We start from the raw sequence: 17055 nt of genomic DNA on the forward strand, positions 1-17055 counted from the left end.
TTTACAGTCATGGGGGTGTGTGCCTGGATTGTAAAGCTGCTTAGTGGTATGATTTAGCTGGGGGATTTGAATCTGTGCTCACCCCCACTTCAAGCACCCGGGTGGAGGCGGACAAAGAAAGTGAGATGGAGGGGGAGTGTGTGCATGTGTGTGATAGTGGGAAACGGCGTAGGAGAAGCGCAATCTGGTTTGGCTCCATGTGAAAATGACCTACTTCCTGTTAGCTCGCTCGCTCTCTCTCAAACCGAATTGCTGTTTTCTGATGTGCAGAAGAGCGAATGGGAGATCCTCCGAGGGCTCTGTGGGGGGCGGGGGGGATGAGGCTGACGTGGCATGGCCAAATGAGGGATAAGTAACTGGCCTCTGGGACGTTCTGTGTGGAGTGAAATTAATGTAATGTGTGTGAAATGTAAATTCTGCATGCGCTGTATATGCAATGTGCACTTAACGCTCTATGTGAGCACACGCAGTAAAGCAGACGGGTTGCACGGCGAGATGCTCTCTGCGGCCTTAATTGCCCTAAAAGAGGGGTTGATGACAGCTGACTTCTCAGTAAGCCAATATTTGAGAGAGCCAGCCTTGCCAGATGTCCGCCAGTTGAGTGTGAATACAATGCCTCACAAATTCACCCCGTAAGCCCTGCAGGGGGCACAGCCAACATGCACGAGACGGTTTTCTAATCAAATAAGACCTTAACTCGACCTGTTAACTCAACCCTAATAGACCAACAATACTGTGAAACATGGTGGTGGCGGTATCATGCTGTGTGGTTGTTTTTCTTCAGCTGAGACCAAGGATTGAAAAATTAATGGAGCTAAGTGCAGGGCGTTTCTAATTTGATGCACCGTTTTAGGTTAGTCTTAAACATTAAATCCAAATAAAACGCACTATTGTCCAAGCACCTGGTAGTGGCAGCATCATGATGTGGGAAGTTGTTGTTCAGCAGGGACAACAGAGCTGGTCAGGGTTGCTGTAGGGGCTTGACAATTATGTACTAATTTGTCTTGTTCTGTGGCATAAAATCCCAGTAAACCATATTCAAATCTGTGGCTATAATTTGATGAAATGTCAAAAAGTCTAAAGGGGTATAGAAGTTTTTTAAGAAAATTTGTGTCCAACCCACCGCAGAGTATCTCTGCAAGTGTTTTTTGTGGTGAAAAAAAATGCTTCAAAGGAAACATCTACCCTTGCTTTTATTGAATAAATGTTATGGTTTCACTAAAGTCATTATTATTTCATTAGGTACGGTCACTCGTCCATGTTATGGTTTTGTCTTTTTAACTTTGATGCCTCAAGTGACATGATTAGATCCAGTTTTGAAAAAAATCTGACTCCTAACTGTCAAATGATGATTACTGATCAGTAGATGAAATCATGAAATCACTCTTATTTCCCAGTGTTTTTATGATAGAGACCGTTCAGGCTCTCTCAAAGGGACGGGATATGAGTCCACTTGTTCAAGTCCATATGCAGATTTCTAATCTTTCTTTCACTCTTGATCATAATATTTCATAAAACAGTTTATTGCACTGCAGACTTGAATATTTGATCATGAAGTCTTAGATATGGCAGGAAGAAAGCCACAAGAGATCATTTTTAGAGTTTGCAAAAAGTCGTGCAGGCAAACAGAGCAAAGATTAAAAAAAAAAAAGTTGCTCTAATTATTAAAGTAAAAGTCAAACCTATCCATGCACATCAAACTTAATAAACCATTCACACAGAGGTCATGGTAGTGGCAGCATCACCCTGTGGGAATTCTTTGGAAAGCTATGAGAAGTTCAATAGAGTATCACTACTTGTGCAAGGCGTGGTTTATGATTTATGGTGTATGGTTGTACTACTAGCGTGTTAGCTCAAAAGCCAGGATGTGTTGCCCTGAACAGAGCAACCACCTGCTGGGTTAGATAAAATTTGCAGAAACAGCATGGTGCCCCACAGCCGCCTGCTTTCCAGTCTGTTTGCAGCATTTAATCTTTGTTTTCAAAATTGAATGGCACCTCCACTCGTTGGCATGTTAATGTAGGTCATATGTAATATCTTTTAGATGGATTCCCTGACCAGGTATGCACTGCCGGGCTTAACCCCCACGACTCTGACTGGCTGTTCAGAAAATGAATTCATTTAATCCATCGTCATAACCCAGCCCCTCTCTCTCTCACTCAAATGCCATTTCATTTTTCCCCACTTTTTTTTTTTTTTTTCTCCAGTGCCCGAGGACTTGTCTTTGGAAGAGAGAGATGAGCTTTCGAACATACGACGCAGAAAAAAAGAGCTTCTTGATGATATCGAAGTAAGTGACACAATTTCTTTCATTTAGCTGCGATTGAAAGCTGATGGTTTGGATTGGATGAACATTTTTGAACTCTTTTGATGTGACGCTAGAGGATAATGCGTTGCATTAAACCCTGCATGCAGCTTCTCCTCTTCTATTTGCATGCAGACACACGTCTATCATATCACATGAAGTCTCTCAGTTGTCTCTTAGAATATTGTTTTAGCAAGGGCCAAATACATATGTATATGAAACTGTCAACTGAATCCTTTCTTCTTTTTTTCCATTGCAGCGGCTGAAATTTGAAATCGCTGAAGTAATGAATGAGATTGAACAGCTTACCTGTGTTGGGGAGAGGTGAGTTTGGGTTTATTTTGGCGCATATTGTACAACTGAACTGTATAGCAAACTGAATTCCTTTGAGTCTGATAGTAGGGGTTATGTTAATTATGATGAATCGGATTATATATATTATTTTCTGGCCGATACTTTCCTCATTAAAATGTGAGAGAATTATGAGGGCCAACAGTGTTTTCCTGAATCCGTAAAGAAAGGTTTGCGATTTTTATTTTGTCCAGCAAATCCTGTGACACAAGGGGATTTTCACCTTAAAATTTGGTGAAACTTGGAGCAGCTTTCATTTGATCTGCTTACCATCTTTTTCTTTTTTTTCAAAAGAGTTTACTTCAGCATCTGTTCTAGTTCCTTTTTGTATTTTTTTTTTTTTTGAGAGGTACCGGTAGTTGATTTTACTCCCAGCATCACACCTGTCATTTTACGTTTTATGTGAACAGCTTAATCCTCTATTGTTTGATTAGTGAAGTAAAAAATAGCCTTTATCTAAACATTAGTCAAACAGTCTTTATGTGGATGCTTTCCTGCGATTGGCTGAGATGGAGTGAGGCCATGTGTCAGGCTGTGTGCGTCTCAGGTGCAGCTGGTGAAACTTGGCTCGGGTTATTTTGGGCACAAGGGAACACTGAGAGCATCCACTGAAAGATAAAGGTGCAGATTTCCATGGAGTTTAAATTCTGTGTGTTTTCAAAGGCATTGAAATGGGAAATGTTACTCTTCTGAAACTGTTGTAGAAAGGGTTGATTGAGGTGTATTGCTGCAGCTATCACAGAACTGCACTTTGTGCTGTTTACTACCTATTTTGGTGTCTGTAGATTCAATATTTGACTGAGCAGTAAAACCTAGAAAACAGAATTGACCAACAGAGCAAACACAGCAGCTTGACACAACCTGATGTGAGATAATTGCACGAATCAGAATTTTGTGGATGATTTTTGACATTATTTTTTTCTTTATAGATACAGTTTTTCTATGTGGTATACAGATTTTAGGTGATTCAGAGGTTTTCAAAAGATACAGTAGTAGAACAATTTTCACAAGTCACAGTCAGGGCCAATCAAGCTGAAAATCATCAAATTCTGGTCACTTGCTAATTTCTAATATCTCATATCTAATAGTTTTTTTTTATCATTATTATTGCAGCAAAACCTCACAAAGAAACAAACAGATTGCCATGGGAAGGAAGAAATTCAACATGGATCCTAAAAAGGTCAGACAGGTTTCTAAGCTTCCAATGAGACTTCAGAATCAACATAACCTTTGCTTTTGTATGAAGTGATTTATGTTATGCTAAAATGATTTATCACATGTCTCAAAACTACTGAACTGAAGAGTAATATCTTCACAGGGAATCCAGTTTCTTCTGGAAAACGATCTTCTCCAGAACACCCCAGAGGACATCGCACAGTTCCTCTACAAAGGCGAAGGGCTCAACAAAACCGTCATTGGCGACTACTTAGGGGAACGGTAACCTCTCCAGTTTTCCCTCTGCTTTCTTTTTACCTTCCTTTTCTCTCTTCCTGTCTTTCTGTGAGCTCTGCTTGCCTGTGCTCTGACCCAACCAGAAATCTCCTGGAAGTCAGTAGCCTGAATTTATGAAGCAGAGCCGTGACAGGAGGCAGTGCAACTAAAAAAAAAGAAGAAAAAAAAAAAGAGAGAGAGAAAAAAAAATCTGGGCGGACATGTGGTTTTTATCTGAAAGATGTTGGGGCAGGGGTAGAGCTGTCAAAATACAGACGCAATAGTGTCTCGCTTAGACAGCTCAACAGTTTTGGAGCTAAAATAGGTGCTGCATCCTAGCTGCCGCATTCGACTTTCCTCCAAGAGTCCCAAAATGCACCACTATGAAGTGTTTATCTCAATTTAACTCAATATAACTTTCTTTTCTTGATTCTTTTTTTTTTTACAGGGATGACTTTAACATCAAGGTCCTTCAGGCATTTGTGGAGCTTCATGAATTTGCAGACCTCAACCTTGTTCAAGCCTTAAGGTGAGATATACAATACTAACAAACACTGGGTCACACTTTAATTTGGTCTTTCTGTTATGTGTCAGATGTCAGCATAAAAGGTATCGTCTTTTTCAGTACAGCAGTTTAATACTGTCAAACCTTATAACTAAAATCACAACCTTAGCATTTACTCCTGGATAAAAAGGTGTCTTTTTTTTATTACTGCAACTTGTGGATTACGTGCAAATATTGCTTTTGGGGGACGATGTTACACAGCCGCATGTTTAAATGTATTAATGTTGTGGCATCTGGCATTAGGAACATCATTCTGCTAATAATTGTGAATCAATAACTTAAAGTATAAGGACAGATAATTTGAAAAAGATCAAAATAAAAAGATGTAGCTTTTACAATGATTGAAACTCTAAATAATATTTTCCTTGAAACTTTGTAGGGATTTCAGGAAAAAAGTGTTTCCCATGTTGCTGTCAAATTTGGTTAACAGGAAAAAAAAAACTATTATTTTAAACTTATGAGAAATGTTAATCTGTTCATCTGGCAACATTGTGTTGACACTGATAACCTTAAATTTAAGACGTTAGAAATCTGTGTGTCTCTACTAAGTTAGTACACATTGAGAAAGATTTTTTTTTTTTTTTTTATTCCCAAAATGGCGAAAGCTTGGAGGGAGAATTTTTAAGTCTTGCCACAAACCTTTTAATTAAATTTATGCCTGGAGGCTCAAGTGTTTGGCAAGCTCTAATCAGTTTTCTTACTGGAAAGCACAACGTTTATCTACATAAATGTTCCCATCATCATCGTATTTTACCATAGCAATGGTGTTGAATTCCTTAACATTCCTGCCAAAAATCCCAAGTAGCTTTTTAAACAATCACAACAGCATTGTTAACTTAACTTTTTATTCTTCTTGGTTGTCCTCCTCTTCTTCTCCTATTAGACCAAATCCTGTGCTGGCTGGCACCAGATTTGAGCTAAAAATTCAATATAAATTTTGCATCAAAAATATGTGATGAGATCATCATGTTTCTGTTTTCTGCTGTTGCAGGCAGTTTCTGTGGAGCTTCAGACTTCCTGGTGAAGCCCAGAAGATCGATCGCATGATGGAGGCGTTTGCCTCCAGGTACTGCCAGTGCAATCCTGGTGTCTTCCAGTCCACAGGTACACACACACACACACACACACACACACACACACACACACACACACAGCAGCAGCATTGTCATGACTCAGTCTGGATGGATAACTTGAGCCAGAAAGACCTCTGCAAATTCAAATCAATTATTTTGACTGTTTTGTTCCCAGTAGGCTGCCAGGTCTGGATGTGAAGTATAAATTTTACTTTGGTCGAAGCAAATCTTTTATCTCTTCGCAAAGATAAACGTTCTCTCTCAGAAAATAAGATTAGTATTTCAATCTCTGTATAAAGTTCACTTCCTCAGGCATAAATTTACACTTCTCAAAATTTCCGCTAAAGTTAACATGTTGGTCTTTAAGCAGCAGCTTTCCCCCCGACCCCTGTGTAATCAGCGTCCGTGTCTCCAGCGGCTATAGCGGTATTGATCTCTGCTCAATGGCGGTCATTAGTACAGTCTTGTCTCGTTGCGTCCCGTGTGGAGCCTCCTGTGTTCAGGTGGCAGCTCAGGTCATCACTATTGAAGCAGCGACACACCCAGACTAAGTTATTGGCCATTTCCTGAGAACGGGGTGTGCAGTGTTATAAATCAAAGTGGAGAGGATGTTGGCTGGTGGTGTGTGGATATATGAGGTCCAGGATGGTGAGCAGGAGTTATGATCGTGGATGTGTGTGTGTGTGTGTGTGTTTGTGCAATAAAGACTGGAGGAAAAGTTGTGTCAAAAAAACTAGGCCCTTTTGGCTGATTATACATCGGTTTTTATTTCACTAGTCTCCCTCTTGAGAAGAAGTTAGTTGTAATTTTTACTCACAAGTCCTGTCACTCTGGTTCTTGTTTTACAATAGTTGCTTGTTTTGACAGAGTGGACTGTGCAAATGAGGTACATCTGCCTCTTCATTTTCATCTTAACTATGCTGCTGTAATTTAGCAATATAAAGAAAAACATACAATTTGCACAATAATATAGACACAGTATGTGTAGGATGATTCGTTAGCTGCTGAATGGGATGCTAGCCCCCTTGTGGTGTTTAAATGGACAGAACTGACACAAGTATCAGCAAGAACTGCATTTACTAAGCTGTTAGTAGCTGTACTGATGCAAAAAGGGGGAAGGGAATGAAATAAACACAACTACAAGTGAATCTCTTTTACCTCCAATCTATTGTTAGCATTGCAGCTCAGCTAACTGCTACAGGAAGTTAGAAAAAATTCCAAAACCTGAATGTAAAACAATATATATTGTTTAAACAGACAATTATTGTAATTAATTAGCTTAGTTGTTTTTGCTCTTGATGTTTTGAAGCGATGAAAGCTCCTCCAGCCTTGGCTACTTTGCAAAAGCATTCTGCCATCATGAACATGTACTTAAGTAACATGTACTTTATTGCTGGGAATTGATATGCATTGTGTCAAGAGTAACCCCTTCCAAAAGCAGGACAAATGTGTGAAACTGTCCAATTTCCTCCACAGACACTTGCTACGTCCTCTCATTTGCCATTATTATGCTGAACACCAGCCTTCACAATCCCAACGTCCGAGACAAGCCCCCGGTGGAGCGCTTCATTTCCATGAACAGAGGGATCAATGAGGGAGGAGATCTCCCCGAGGAGCTACTCAGGGTAAGAATGGTGACTTATTTAGTTTGAATGTCTGGACAGACTTAGCCCTGTACTGCAAATCACTGCGCTGGTGAATGCATGAAGTGTTACTTTTTTTTTTTAAACTGTCTTTCTTTAATAGTTTGAGTTTATATATAGACTTTATGAAAAGCAACAGAGAAAATTGACTCTTGTCAACAATTAATTTTAGATTAAACTTAATCCACTTGTTTTATTAAATTGTTTTATTGAAGATAACGGATTAAAAGTGTTAAAGATGTTTTTTTTTTTTTTATAAAAGTTCATTTTCATTATTAACCTAGTTTGTCAGAGTTGGGGTTTAATAAGCTAAATCTGATGTAAAATATGTTTTCCCTTTTCTTTTTCTAGAATCTCTACGACAGCATTAAGAGCGAACCCTTTAAGATCCCAGAGGACGATGGGAACGACCTGACGCACACGTTCTTCAACCCAGACAGAGAAGGATGGCTGCTTAAATTAGGTTAGTGTGAGTCTCCCTCTGTTCAGCTGCGGGGAGAGTGTAAGACATCCTGGATGAATTAATTTGTTTTCTCTTGCATTTTTATTTGCCTTACAGCTGGAGATTTTTTTTTTTCCTCACGAAAGCTTAAACTGCAAAGTGTTGTCACGCAGGGTGGAAGTGAAGTGTCACGGTACACAGACCAAATGGCAGCAAGAGCTTCTTTTTTTTTTTAAGTAAATGTCCTCTGAAGGATAAACAATCAGAATAATATTAAGATTGAAACAGAAATTGAAAGCTTATAAAGGTTTCATGTTATTATGAGGACTGCGCAATAAAATACTTATTTTATGGAGACAAAGGAAGTTTCAAAGTTCAGTAATTGATATAATGGATAAAACTAACACTCCTGGCTCAAATGCAGTATGTTTAGTCTACTTATTCAAGCAGTTTTACAAGTTGATAAAGACCTACTAGTGTAGACTTTGCATACAATATTTTATGCTTGTACTCCTCTCAAACAGTACTACATACGGTTTTTGTGTATCGGTATGTTGCTAATTGAGAACATTTTGTTTTGTTTTTTGGGCTCCATAATGTCCCACAATGCTCAATTTATCACAATTTTTAAAAATAGATGCTAGCTTAGGAACTGGATTATACATTTAAGAGTGATAATTGTTGAAATCATTCAGTAGAAAAATATATATTGTTATTTTCTCTATTTTTATTTCTTCACACTAGTTCCACTTGATCCTGTGTTTGTAAAGCTTAAAGAAAAGGTTTCTTTAATGTGATGTTTTGCTTTGAACATCATAAATTTAATGGGTTAGGGTTTCAGATATGCTTTCCCCAATACCTTTGCAATGCCTTTCAGTTTTCTTCAAATTGAAAAGCATTGCAAAGGTCAAAAAGCATGCAAGGTCAAATTTACCAAAAATATTTGTGGGGCAACTTAAACATGAGCATTTTTCTAATTCTGAAACAAAATGCTTCTTAAATAGTTTCGGTGAGTAGACGCAGTCTCTCTGTGAAGACACAGTTAACCTTAATTTGGGGGAAAAAAAATACATCCTGTATTTAAGATATTAGAGTATTTTTGTCAACTACAGTCTTCCCTAAAGCAAAGAGCTACGTGTTTAATGTAGACTGTCCAGAAAACGAAACATTTCTTCTGCTGAAAGCTGGATTAATTGTAGGTCAGGAAAAGAAACAACTGTGCTGCTGGCTTTACAATTGGGTCAGGAGCGCCATTGAAGGTGAACTCATTTTCAAATGAATAATTCCCAGAAAATTATAACAACAGCAGCAGAAACAGATACTGAGAGTTGAGTTCACTCAGGGACCCCACACTGATTTATTTATGCTCAAGTAAGTGGTAATTAGGTAACATCTGTAGCTGATCACAAGGGGTCTGCCAGTTTCCTTTGTGTACACCCGTGTACCATAAAGATTTTTGGAAACCTGATGTCTGTCGGTGCCTAAAGAGACAATAAAGTATCATTTAAAAGGTGCTGCTTAACACATAAAAATGACAACAGGTGCTGTAGATCAAGACGGGGGGAAAAACAGGCTTCTTGCTTTGAAGAAAAACCACGACAGAAAGTTGATATTTCTCCTTCTAAATCAACATAAAAAATAATTTTCTTCTTTTGTGATAAAGACTGATGAACCCGTGCATCATCACCCTCTGCAGTAACAGTGAAAGCCACAGACCTGAGCATCTATTTTTGGTTTAACTGACCCATAAATGGTGTGAAAACATAAGTGTGCAAAACAGCAAAGGCCCAACAGCTTGTTTAAGCGGACAGGAGGGAGTATGTTGAGGCACCTATTGCATGTAGTCAGAGTAAAATCATGATTTTAAGTAACATCTGAATATCCTTCTTAACACTCCTCCCACTTACCCATCATCTTACTAAATAATTAATTATTTGAAACCTATTCGCTACCTTACTAGTGGTATATTGTTATTGGTGTCATATCATTTAACAATTCTGTTGCTTTTGAAGGCATCCTAATGCATTTAAGGCAGATAATTGGGATTTTGTGTGTAAAGGAACCCTTATTCCACGCACCCTTTTGCCATTTCCTGCTTTATAGCTTCATGTGTTTCTAATTTAGAGTTTACTTCATCACCTAACGGTGACCCCAGGGGTTACTGCATTCTTAAATTACATAACTAATTATATATCTGTTATTTAACACTGAGTTTTATAGCCAAATATAAAGAATGTTTTAATGGCCGGCTTGCAGTTTTCTCATGCGGGCTAAGGAGCAGATTCACTGCAGGTGCTTTGGTTTATGACCCCATTCACACACCTGGCTTCGACCTGCACATTCCTCTAACTCTGTGTAACGTCTCAGTGGTCTCATCTAGCTGGTGAGCGCGAATTCGTAGTGTCCCAGTGTGGCTCGTAGGCCTAACATGATTACATTATGGTACGGCGCCCCCCTGGAGCCATTTCCCCGTGCCAGCTTTGACAATGATACATCTAATTTAACTGTCTAAAAATAAATCTTGGAGGATGCAGAGGAATAAATGCCTTTATTTTATTTTATTTTTTTGTTAAGTATATCTCTGTGCAGAATGGAAATTTGCCCATGCTAATTCAACAGCCAGAGTCTATTGATATGTAAGGGAGAGGAGAAGTTTTGTAATTATGTGTAGCCCTGCGGAGACTACCGGGATGCTGCAGTGAAATCTAGAAAGTTTAGGCAATGCAAACACAGTTAAAGGAGGCCCAAAACCGTGATTTGTGTTTTATGCAAAAGGTGCAATTATGCATGAACTGAGAAGACACCAGAATCCTGGTATTAGAGCCTCCTTTTTGCTCCTACTTTAAATTTCTGCAGCTGCTGCCAGAGGCTGAACTTGCTTGCAAACCTACATTTATTTTTACTCTTCTTTTGTGTCTTTTAACACACAAAGTGGCAAACTTGCTCTGGGGTTTTGGTTGCTTCTGCCGATGTGTTTGTGTTGGGGTTTGAACCTCGAGGGGATTTTTCTTAACGCCAGGTTGGGTCCGCATCAAACCTCTTGCGATCCCTCCAGAGGGAAAAACAAGTAACAAATACGCAAAGTCAGTAACAATTTAACAGGTGTGTGAGTCATTGTTTGACTAAGCTTGAAGCTCGGAGAGATCACGGTTGTAGATTGTAATCGTAAAATAAACAAGCCAGCATAAAAGCTTCTGAAAGTCAGAGTGAACTTTCTTCTTATCATTGGATAACAGTTCAGTTTCTATTCCATACTAATAGTTAAATATATCACCTCACTGACACGCTGATAAATACAACTCTAAACCTCTTACAAAAATAGCTTTGTTTGTTGTTTATAGATGGAAAATGATTTTTGCAACCTTATTGATAATTATGTCTGATTTTAGTCTGGAGTTATTAGCAATTTCCCTAAGCACAAATCTTTCATTTAGTTCTTCATACATAAGGGGAAATGACTCCTAGATGCGCATGTGGCATATTACATGTTTATAACACTGAAAGGAGAATGTTGCATTAAAGAAACAAACTCATTTTTAGTATTAATGTAATTATAAGAAGGAATAGCTGTGGGGGTGTAGATCATTAGAGCGCCACATATTCTGCTCTTTTGTCCTGACGGGGAGACAGCCAGTCTGTCACTAGTACCAATGTGTCACTTCCTGTTTCCTCTGTCTCTTCCTGTCAGGGGGGCGAGTGAAAACCTGGAAGAGAAGGTGGTTCATCCTCACGGACAACTGCCTCTACTACTTCGAATACACAACAGTGAGTCTTCCTCCAAGAACGTCATTTATTAAAGGGAGTTTAATCATCTCTCGTTAGAAGAAGCACAACAAGTAACTGAGTGACAATTTTCCACTTACAGTTTGTTGCCAAAGTATTTAACTTTTTTATACTGTCACATTATAACCGGATTTTCCCCAAAGGGAAATTAAATGTTGATGCACCTCATAAAATGTCTTTCTTAACAACGCATGCTCTTACATGCATTACCAGCTGTATGTGCTGACTTCTCCAGAACCGAAAAGTAGGCAGATCACCTGTTTGATTAAATTGTGATACAGCAGGGACATGTTCATAATTTGTAGGATGTTGGCTTTAAAGGACTAGAGTTATACTTTTTATGCAAAATAAGGATTTTTTTTTTCCTGATCTCAACATTATGTGGAGGAAACTACATTCCAGGTTTAAATGTTACTAATTATTGCTAATATAATTTTGCTCACTCATTAATTGCTTGATATCACCGTACTGTACCAACAAAAAATTTTTATAAGCGGCTGTCTGTGCTGACTGCAGCATCAGCAACGTCCTCTCCGTACCCTGGTATTATCCTTCAGCTTACTATCATTATATCCTGTCCTCTGTCTGACTGCTGGAAATACGCATTATCCGCTTCAACATCTGAGCCGTGAGGACACGTGGAGGACAGAACATGAGGTTGATTTCAAAGCTAGTGGACCATGTCAAACTCAATTTCCTCTTAACCTCAAAATTTCTTTTCCCCCCTTTTCAGTTTGTGAACTTTGAGAAAGTAAAATTCTTCATGAATTTTACTTTCTATTCACTTGCTTGCTTAATCTTGTCTCGTTTTTGCCCTCCTAAAGGACAAAGAGCCTCGTGGGATCATCCCACTGGAGAACCTCAGCATCAGGGAAGTGGAGGAGCCCAGAAAACCTGTGAGTCTTTCCTCAGTAGAGACCACGATCTGTGTTTGCATGTCTGTCTCACAGTTACAGGACAATATTACTAGGCGAAAAGCGAATCATTTGCCCTTTTCTGTTCCACCAGAACTGCTTTGAGTTATACAACCCTAATCACAAAGGCCAGGTGATCAAAGCCTGCAAGACTGAGGCAGACGGACGTGTTGTCGAGGGCAACCATGTGGTCTACAGGATATCAGCGCCTACGCCTGAGGAGAAGGAGGAGTGGATTAAATCCATCAAGTAAGTTTCTTCCCGATAATATTGGTATAGTCTACCTTGAAGACATATTTGGTTTTTACACCAATAAATGTTGAGTTCATCGGCCACTGTGGTTGTTGGGTTTGCTCGACTGAGTAAACAACGTTTTCTGTCAGAATTGTCATACATTAAAGAGAGATAAGATATGTGTCAACGTCTTTATGGTTTCATACGTGATAGACGTTTCGGTTTAATTGTCAGGTTTGAGCTTTTTCTGAGTTTGTGCTGCAAAATCCTTATCTTGTTTTATGAATGTTGAATTTCTCTGAGGATGGTTTGCATTTGATGCGTTTTTCAGCCATTTCATCTAGCACTAGGTGGGATCAAGAAAGGAAGATACAAGCTTTTTGCACTGTATTCCTTTCACTGTTTAGACAGGCAGTCATTGACCTAAATACTGACTGCTGTGTAATTGCTTCTACTGAAGATGGTGAAGTCAAAAGCAGTTTGCTCAGCCGAACAGAGCACCTTTTGTGCTGTAATATTCTGCAATTCCTCATCCACCGTGTACATACCATTACAGCCTATTCACTCTGGAAATGATGAAGGGATAAGTGACTTTGCGTGGCACATAGGGGGGAGCCAGCAGAGCAGCTCTAAACCGGGTTTGATGCATTCGCAGCCTCTGAGGGTAACGAGCCACGTCTTCACCAGAGGGGTCCACAAGACTCTGGTCCTGGGGAGATGAAAGGCTTTTTATGGAAATCATCATTATTATTTCTTTTTTTCCCAGTCTTCTAAGAAGATGTGATGGCAAGGGAAGCACACTCTGCTTGTCCTGAGTCACAAGCATTTAGATCCAGATTATGTTGAAACATTTAGTCAATTTCTTCAGCTTTGACATTTCCTTAGATGCATTGGGTTTCCAAGGACACAAATGGGTGGTGGTGACATTTGGTTAGGGTTGCCTTGCATGTGCTTGTTCCCTCCACAGTAAGAGTAATTGTTTCATTAGAAATGACAATAAACTTTATGAATCAGGGGCATGGTCATGGTTTGCAGCATGCTTGTTGGTGCTGTGGAGTTACAAAGGCTATCAGCGATAAGATCAGTGGGGGGTTTAGCCTCTTCTTGCTGCCGGTGCTAACAGGATTTAGCAGCCGTGAAACTGGGCTCCTCAGCAGAGCCCAACTGGCTTCCTGACTCACTCTTGTTTGACGCTGCCTTTCCGTCATCGCTCTTTATGGAAGAAAGAAAAGAAAAACCTCAGTAATCTTGAGCACAATTGTTTGCCCTCCAATGAGGCCAAAAAAATCTGCAGGGGAGCAAGAGGGAATGTGTGGGATTGTATGTTTTCCTGCGTTTCTGGCAGCGTTCTGGAAGAGGGAACTCTTAAGAGGTTCTTCCAAATTGGAGTAAGAAGAAAAAAGAAATAACTCTGGATGGGGAGGGAGCTCATCTTCTGAAACCATGGAAACCTAACTAGGTCACTGCGCAAACTTTTTTTTTCTCCCCCCCCCCCTTTTTATGATCTGGTTAAGGCAGGGGTCTGCATAAATGTGTCCCATTTCCATATCAAAGACGTTTGAGACCCTTCTCTCGTGTGGCGTTGTTTGTTTGATTGCTGCCCTTTCATTGGCTTCTCCAGGGCAAGCATTAGCAGGGACCCCTTCTACGACATGCTGGCCACCAGGAAGCGGCGCATCGCCAACAAGAAGTGAAGGGAGACAATCAAGTCAAGCTCCAAAGTGCTCCATCTTCCTCTCTCTTGGTTCACGAAGACACAAATGGCATGCCGCTAAGCTGGTTCACTTGGGAAACTGAAGACCCGAAGACAAACCTGGACACTCTATATGTGAGGGGAACATATAAATCTCTACTGTAATGTAGAAACCAGTTGAACCAGCCGGTTTGTGTCCTCTTCATCTCATTTACCACCCCCTACTCATATCAAAACATGTTTTAGTTGCCCCCTAAAGCACAACTGCCATGTTTCAGGTGCACATGCATGTATGTGGCTTATTATAAAGAACTATGTTTGTGTTTTGTATGTGTGTGCAGCAGTGTGCATGTTAAGTTTGTTTGCATACAGTGTGAAAGTATTTCCTCCACTGTGCTTTAAAAAAACAAAAAACAATAGTTGTTGAAGCTACAAACCAGAGTTCAGGTGGATGGCCATCAACACCGAGGTTAAAAGAATAAACAGGAGGAGGAAACAGATGGACGTTTTTAAGGGATGGAGGCTGAGTCGGTTCAGTCGAACCGCACCTGGACCGCGGCGTCTTCTCATTCTGGTGCTGAGCTCGTCTCTCCTGGTGCCCTGCTCAGAGGAACCTCAAAAACAGTGTCAAAGAAATAGACTATGTTCTTTTCTTTGGGAGCAGAGACTTGAAATGTGCATACTTTGTTATATTTTGGTTTAGTAACGGTGCTTTTATACGAGACTTCAAAATGTAACCCTTTTAGACCTGAAGTCATAATCCTTATTCCCCAATCAGACTTTTGGACACCAGCTTTTTGTTTTGAAAATGCAAGCTCTTCAGCTCTCATGTGCCATGTAAACGGCACCTTTGAAGATCCAACGCAACTGTGATTCAGTGACCCAATAATGACATTGCACATACTGACGTTACATTATTTAGCAGGAGCATGAGAATGAAACCTTCTGAAGATCCTGAAGGTTTCAGAATGAAAGTGAAGCTTTGGAAATTAACGTCTGTCTGATTCGTTCAGCTAATTATAACCAAGATGGTGACTTCTGGGAGAAGTGATGTTTCTACTCTTGCTGGTTTTCACACAACATAAAACAAGAGTCCGTCAAAATAAGCACAGATACCTCGAAGGTACAACAGGACTTGATGTTCCACAAAATCTTGCATATTTCCTCAAGTTGATCCCCGGATTTAAAAAAATGACAGACTACATCATTCCAAGATCTGAAATAGTGCATACGTAGCTTTATATGATTGGTTTCAAAACTGCTACAACCTTCCTTTATACTGTCCCTGTAGTCTACAAGCTTTATAATGAGATCCTAGAAAAGTATCACAGAGCTGCGCCTTTAGAAACATCTATTCTACTTTGGCACTTCACTCGATTGCAGCACCTAAAACTTGCATTTAGCTTACTTGCCCCATGCTTTGAAGACAAATTATAATCAACAATACCTGGCATTAGCTGGTGCTAAAATATATCAAGAGATCTGATTCCTGGGGTATCTTAAAGATTATGATCTCAAAAGCGCTTTCATTTTCAGAAAGCCATTTCGGTCTAAAAGAAGGGTTTGCTTTTCTCTCTGCAGCAGCCCAGTTGGTACCAGTCCAATTAAGCTCTTTCCAGTTTTTTTAATTTTTATTTTATTTCTCTACTGCGTATGTTGGTGAAGGTTAGTGTATTGTTGTGATCCTGTTTGAATTTGATTCTTGCTTGCTTTTGTGTTCCTCTTTAAGATTTTCTACTTAAAAACCAGCTATCATTTTTTTGTATTTATTTTTATTCGTGATATGATTTTATTATTACTTCCTGTAAATCTTAAATAACGTATGCCTAAGTTATGTATGTGTATATATATTGTATAGGTTTTAGTGTCTTTGTTGTAGTATGCACACTAACATTTTTGCATCTTGCTAAAGTTTGGGATCTTCTTGGCAAAAGCCTTAAACAATCATTTGATAAAAATAAAAAAAAGACTGATGGAAGTAATGAGGAGAATCTAGGTCGACTGTGACAAAGCTGTTTAAAAGCCATGACTAATGAGAAAAAGATTGTTATATTTATAAAAATGGAAAAGATTATAGTGAATATGATGTTTCATGTAATGGATGATGATTATATAGTTGATAAAGATGTCAAAAAACACCAATAGTTTTGTATGTGATTGTAAAATAAAAATATAGGCCTTGTGAAATAAGGGCATAATTTTATCTTCTGCAGCCCTATGTGGGCATGTGGTCGCATTAATTTTTATATTCTCTGTAAGAGCTGTTTGGTCACGTTGTACATTACGTGTATCCACATAAAGTATACTTAAAGCTTGGGATATTCATTATTGACGCTCGTCTTGACCTACTTCTTTGCATAAATGAACTTTAAGTCACGTTGCAGAAAGGTATTAATTACTTTTCAAGTGCAGAGAAAGACTGTTTTGCAACGTGGCTGACTAAAGGCAATCAAGGTAAGCAAACAGGAAGTAGAACAGGATACGTTGGGAAAAACCGGTTGTGTTTCTGCAAAAACACTTATTGGGCAGGACATGGAACACTGGTGCCCCCTACAGGCGCTTTCCTTAAAATTACAATTTGAAAACTGTTCAGTTAAATTAGCAAAGAATGATCAACTTAT

The 17055-nt window shown here is 39.3% G+C and overlaps 1 protein-coding gene across 1 annotated transcript in view; it reads left to right on the top strand.

Moving 5' to 3' along the window:
* Nucleotides 1-16766, top strand: part of cyth3b (cytohesin 3b) — a 34089-nt gene extending 17323 nt beyond the window's left edge. The window contains exons 2-13 of the mRNA XM_015048192.1: nt 2208-2290; nt 2565-2629; nt 3770-3836; nt 3975-4093; nt 4536-4616; nt 5644-5756; nt 7202-7350; nt 7720-7831; nt 11499-11575; nt 12418-12489; nt 12602-12756; nt 14363-16766. Of these exons, the coding sequence (XP_014903678.1) occupies nt 2208-2290; nt 2565-2629; nt 3770-3836; nt 3975-4093; nt 4536-4616; nt 5644-5756; nt 7202-7350; nt 7720-7831; nt 11499-11575; nt 12418-12489; nt 12602-12756; nt 14363-14435 (1166 nt within the window). The 3' untranslated portion in view covers nt 14436-16766. The remainder of the gene's footprint in view (nt 1-2207; nt 2291-2564; nt 2630-3769; nt 3837-3974; nt 4094-4535; nt 4617-5643; nt 5757-7201; nt 7351-7719; nt 7832-11498; nt 11576-12417; nt 12490-12601; nt 12757-14362) is intronic.
* The last annotated feature ends 289 nt before the right edge of the window (nt 16767-17055 follow it).

Source organism: Poecilia latipinna, unplaced genomic scaffold, assembly GCF_001443285.1.
Source record: "Poecilia latipinna isolate Pla-1442-1.1 unplaced genomic scaffold, P_latipinna-1.0 Scaffold42, whole genome shotgun sequence".
NCBI classification, from domain to species: domain Eukaryota; kingdom Metazoa; phylum Chordata; class Actinopteri; order Cyprinodontiformes; family Poeciliidae; genus Poecilia; species Poecilia latipinna.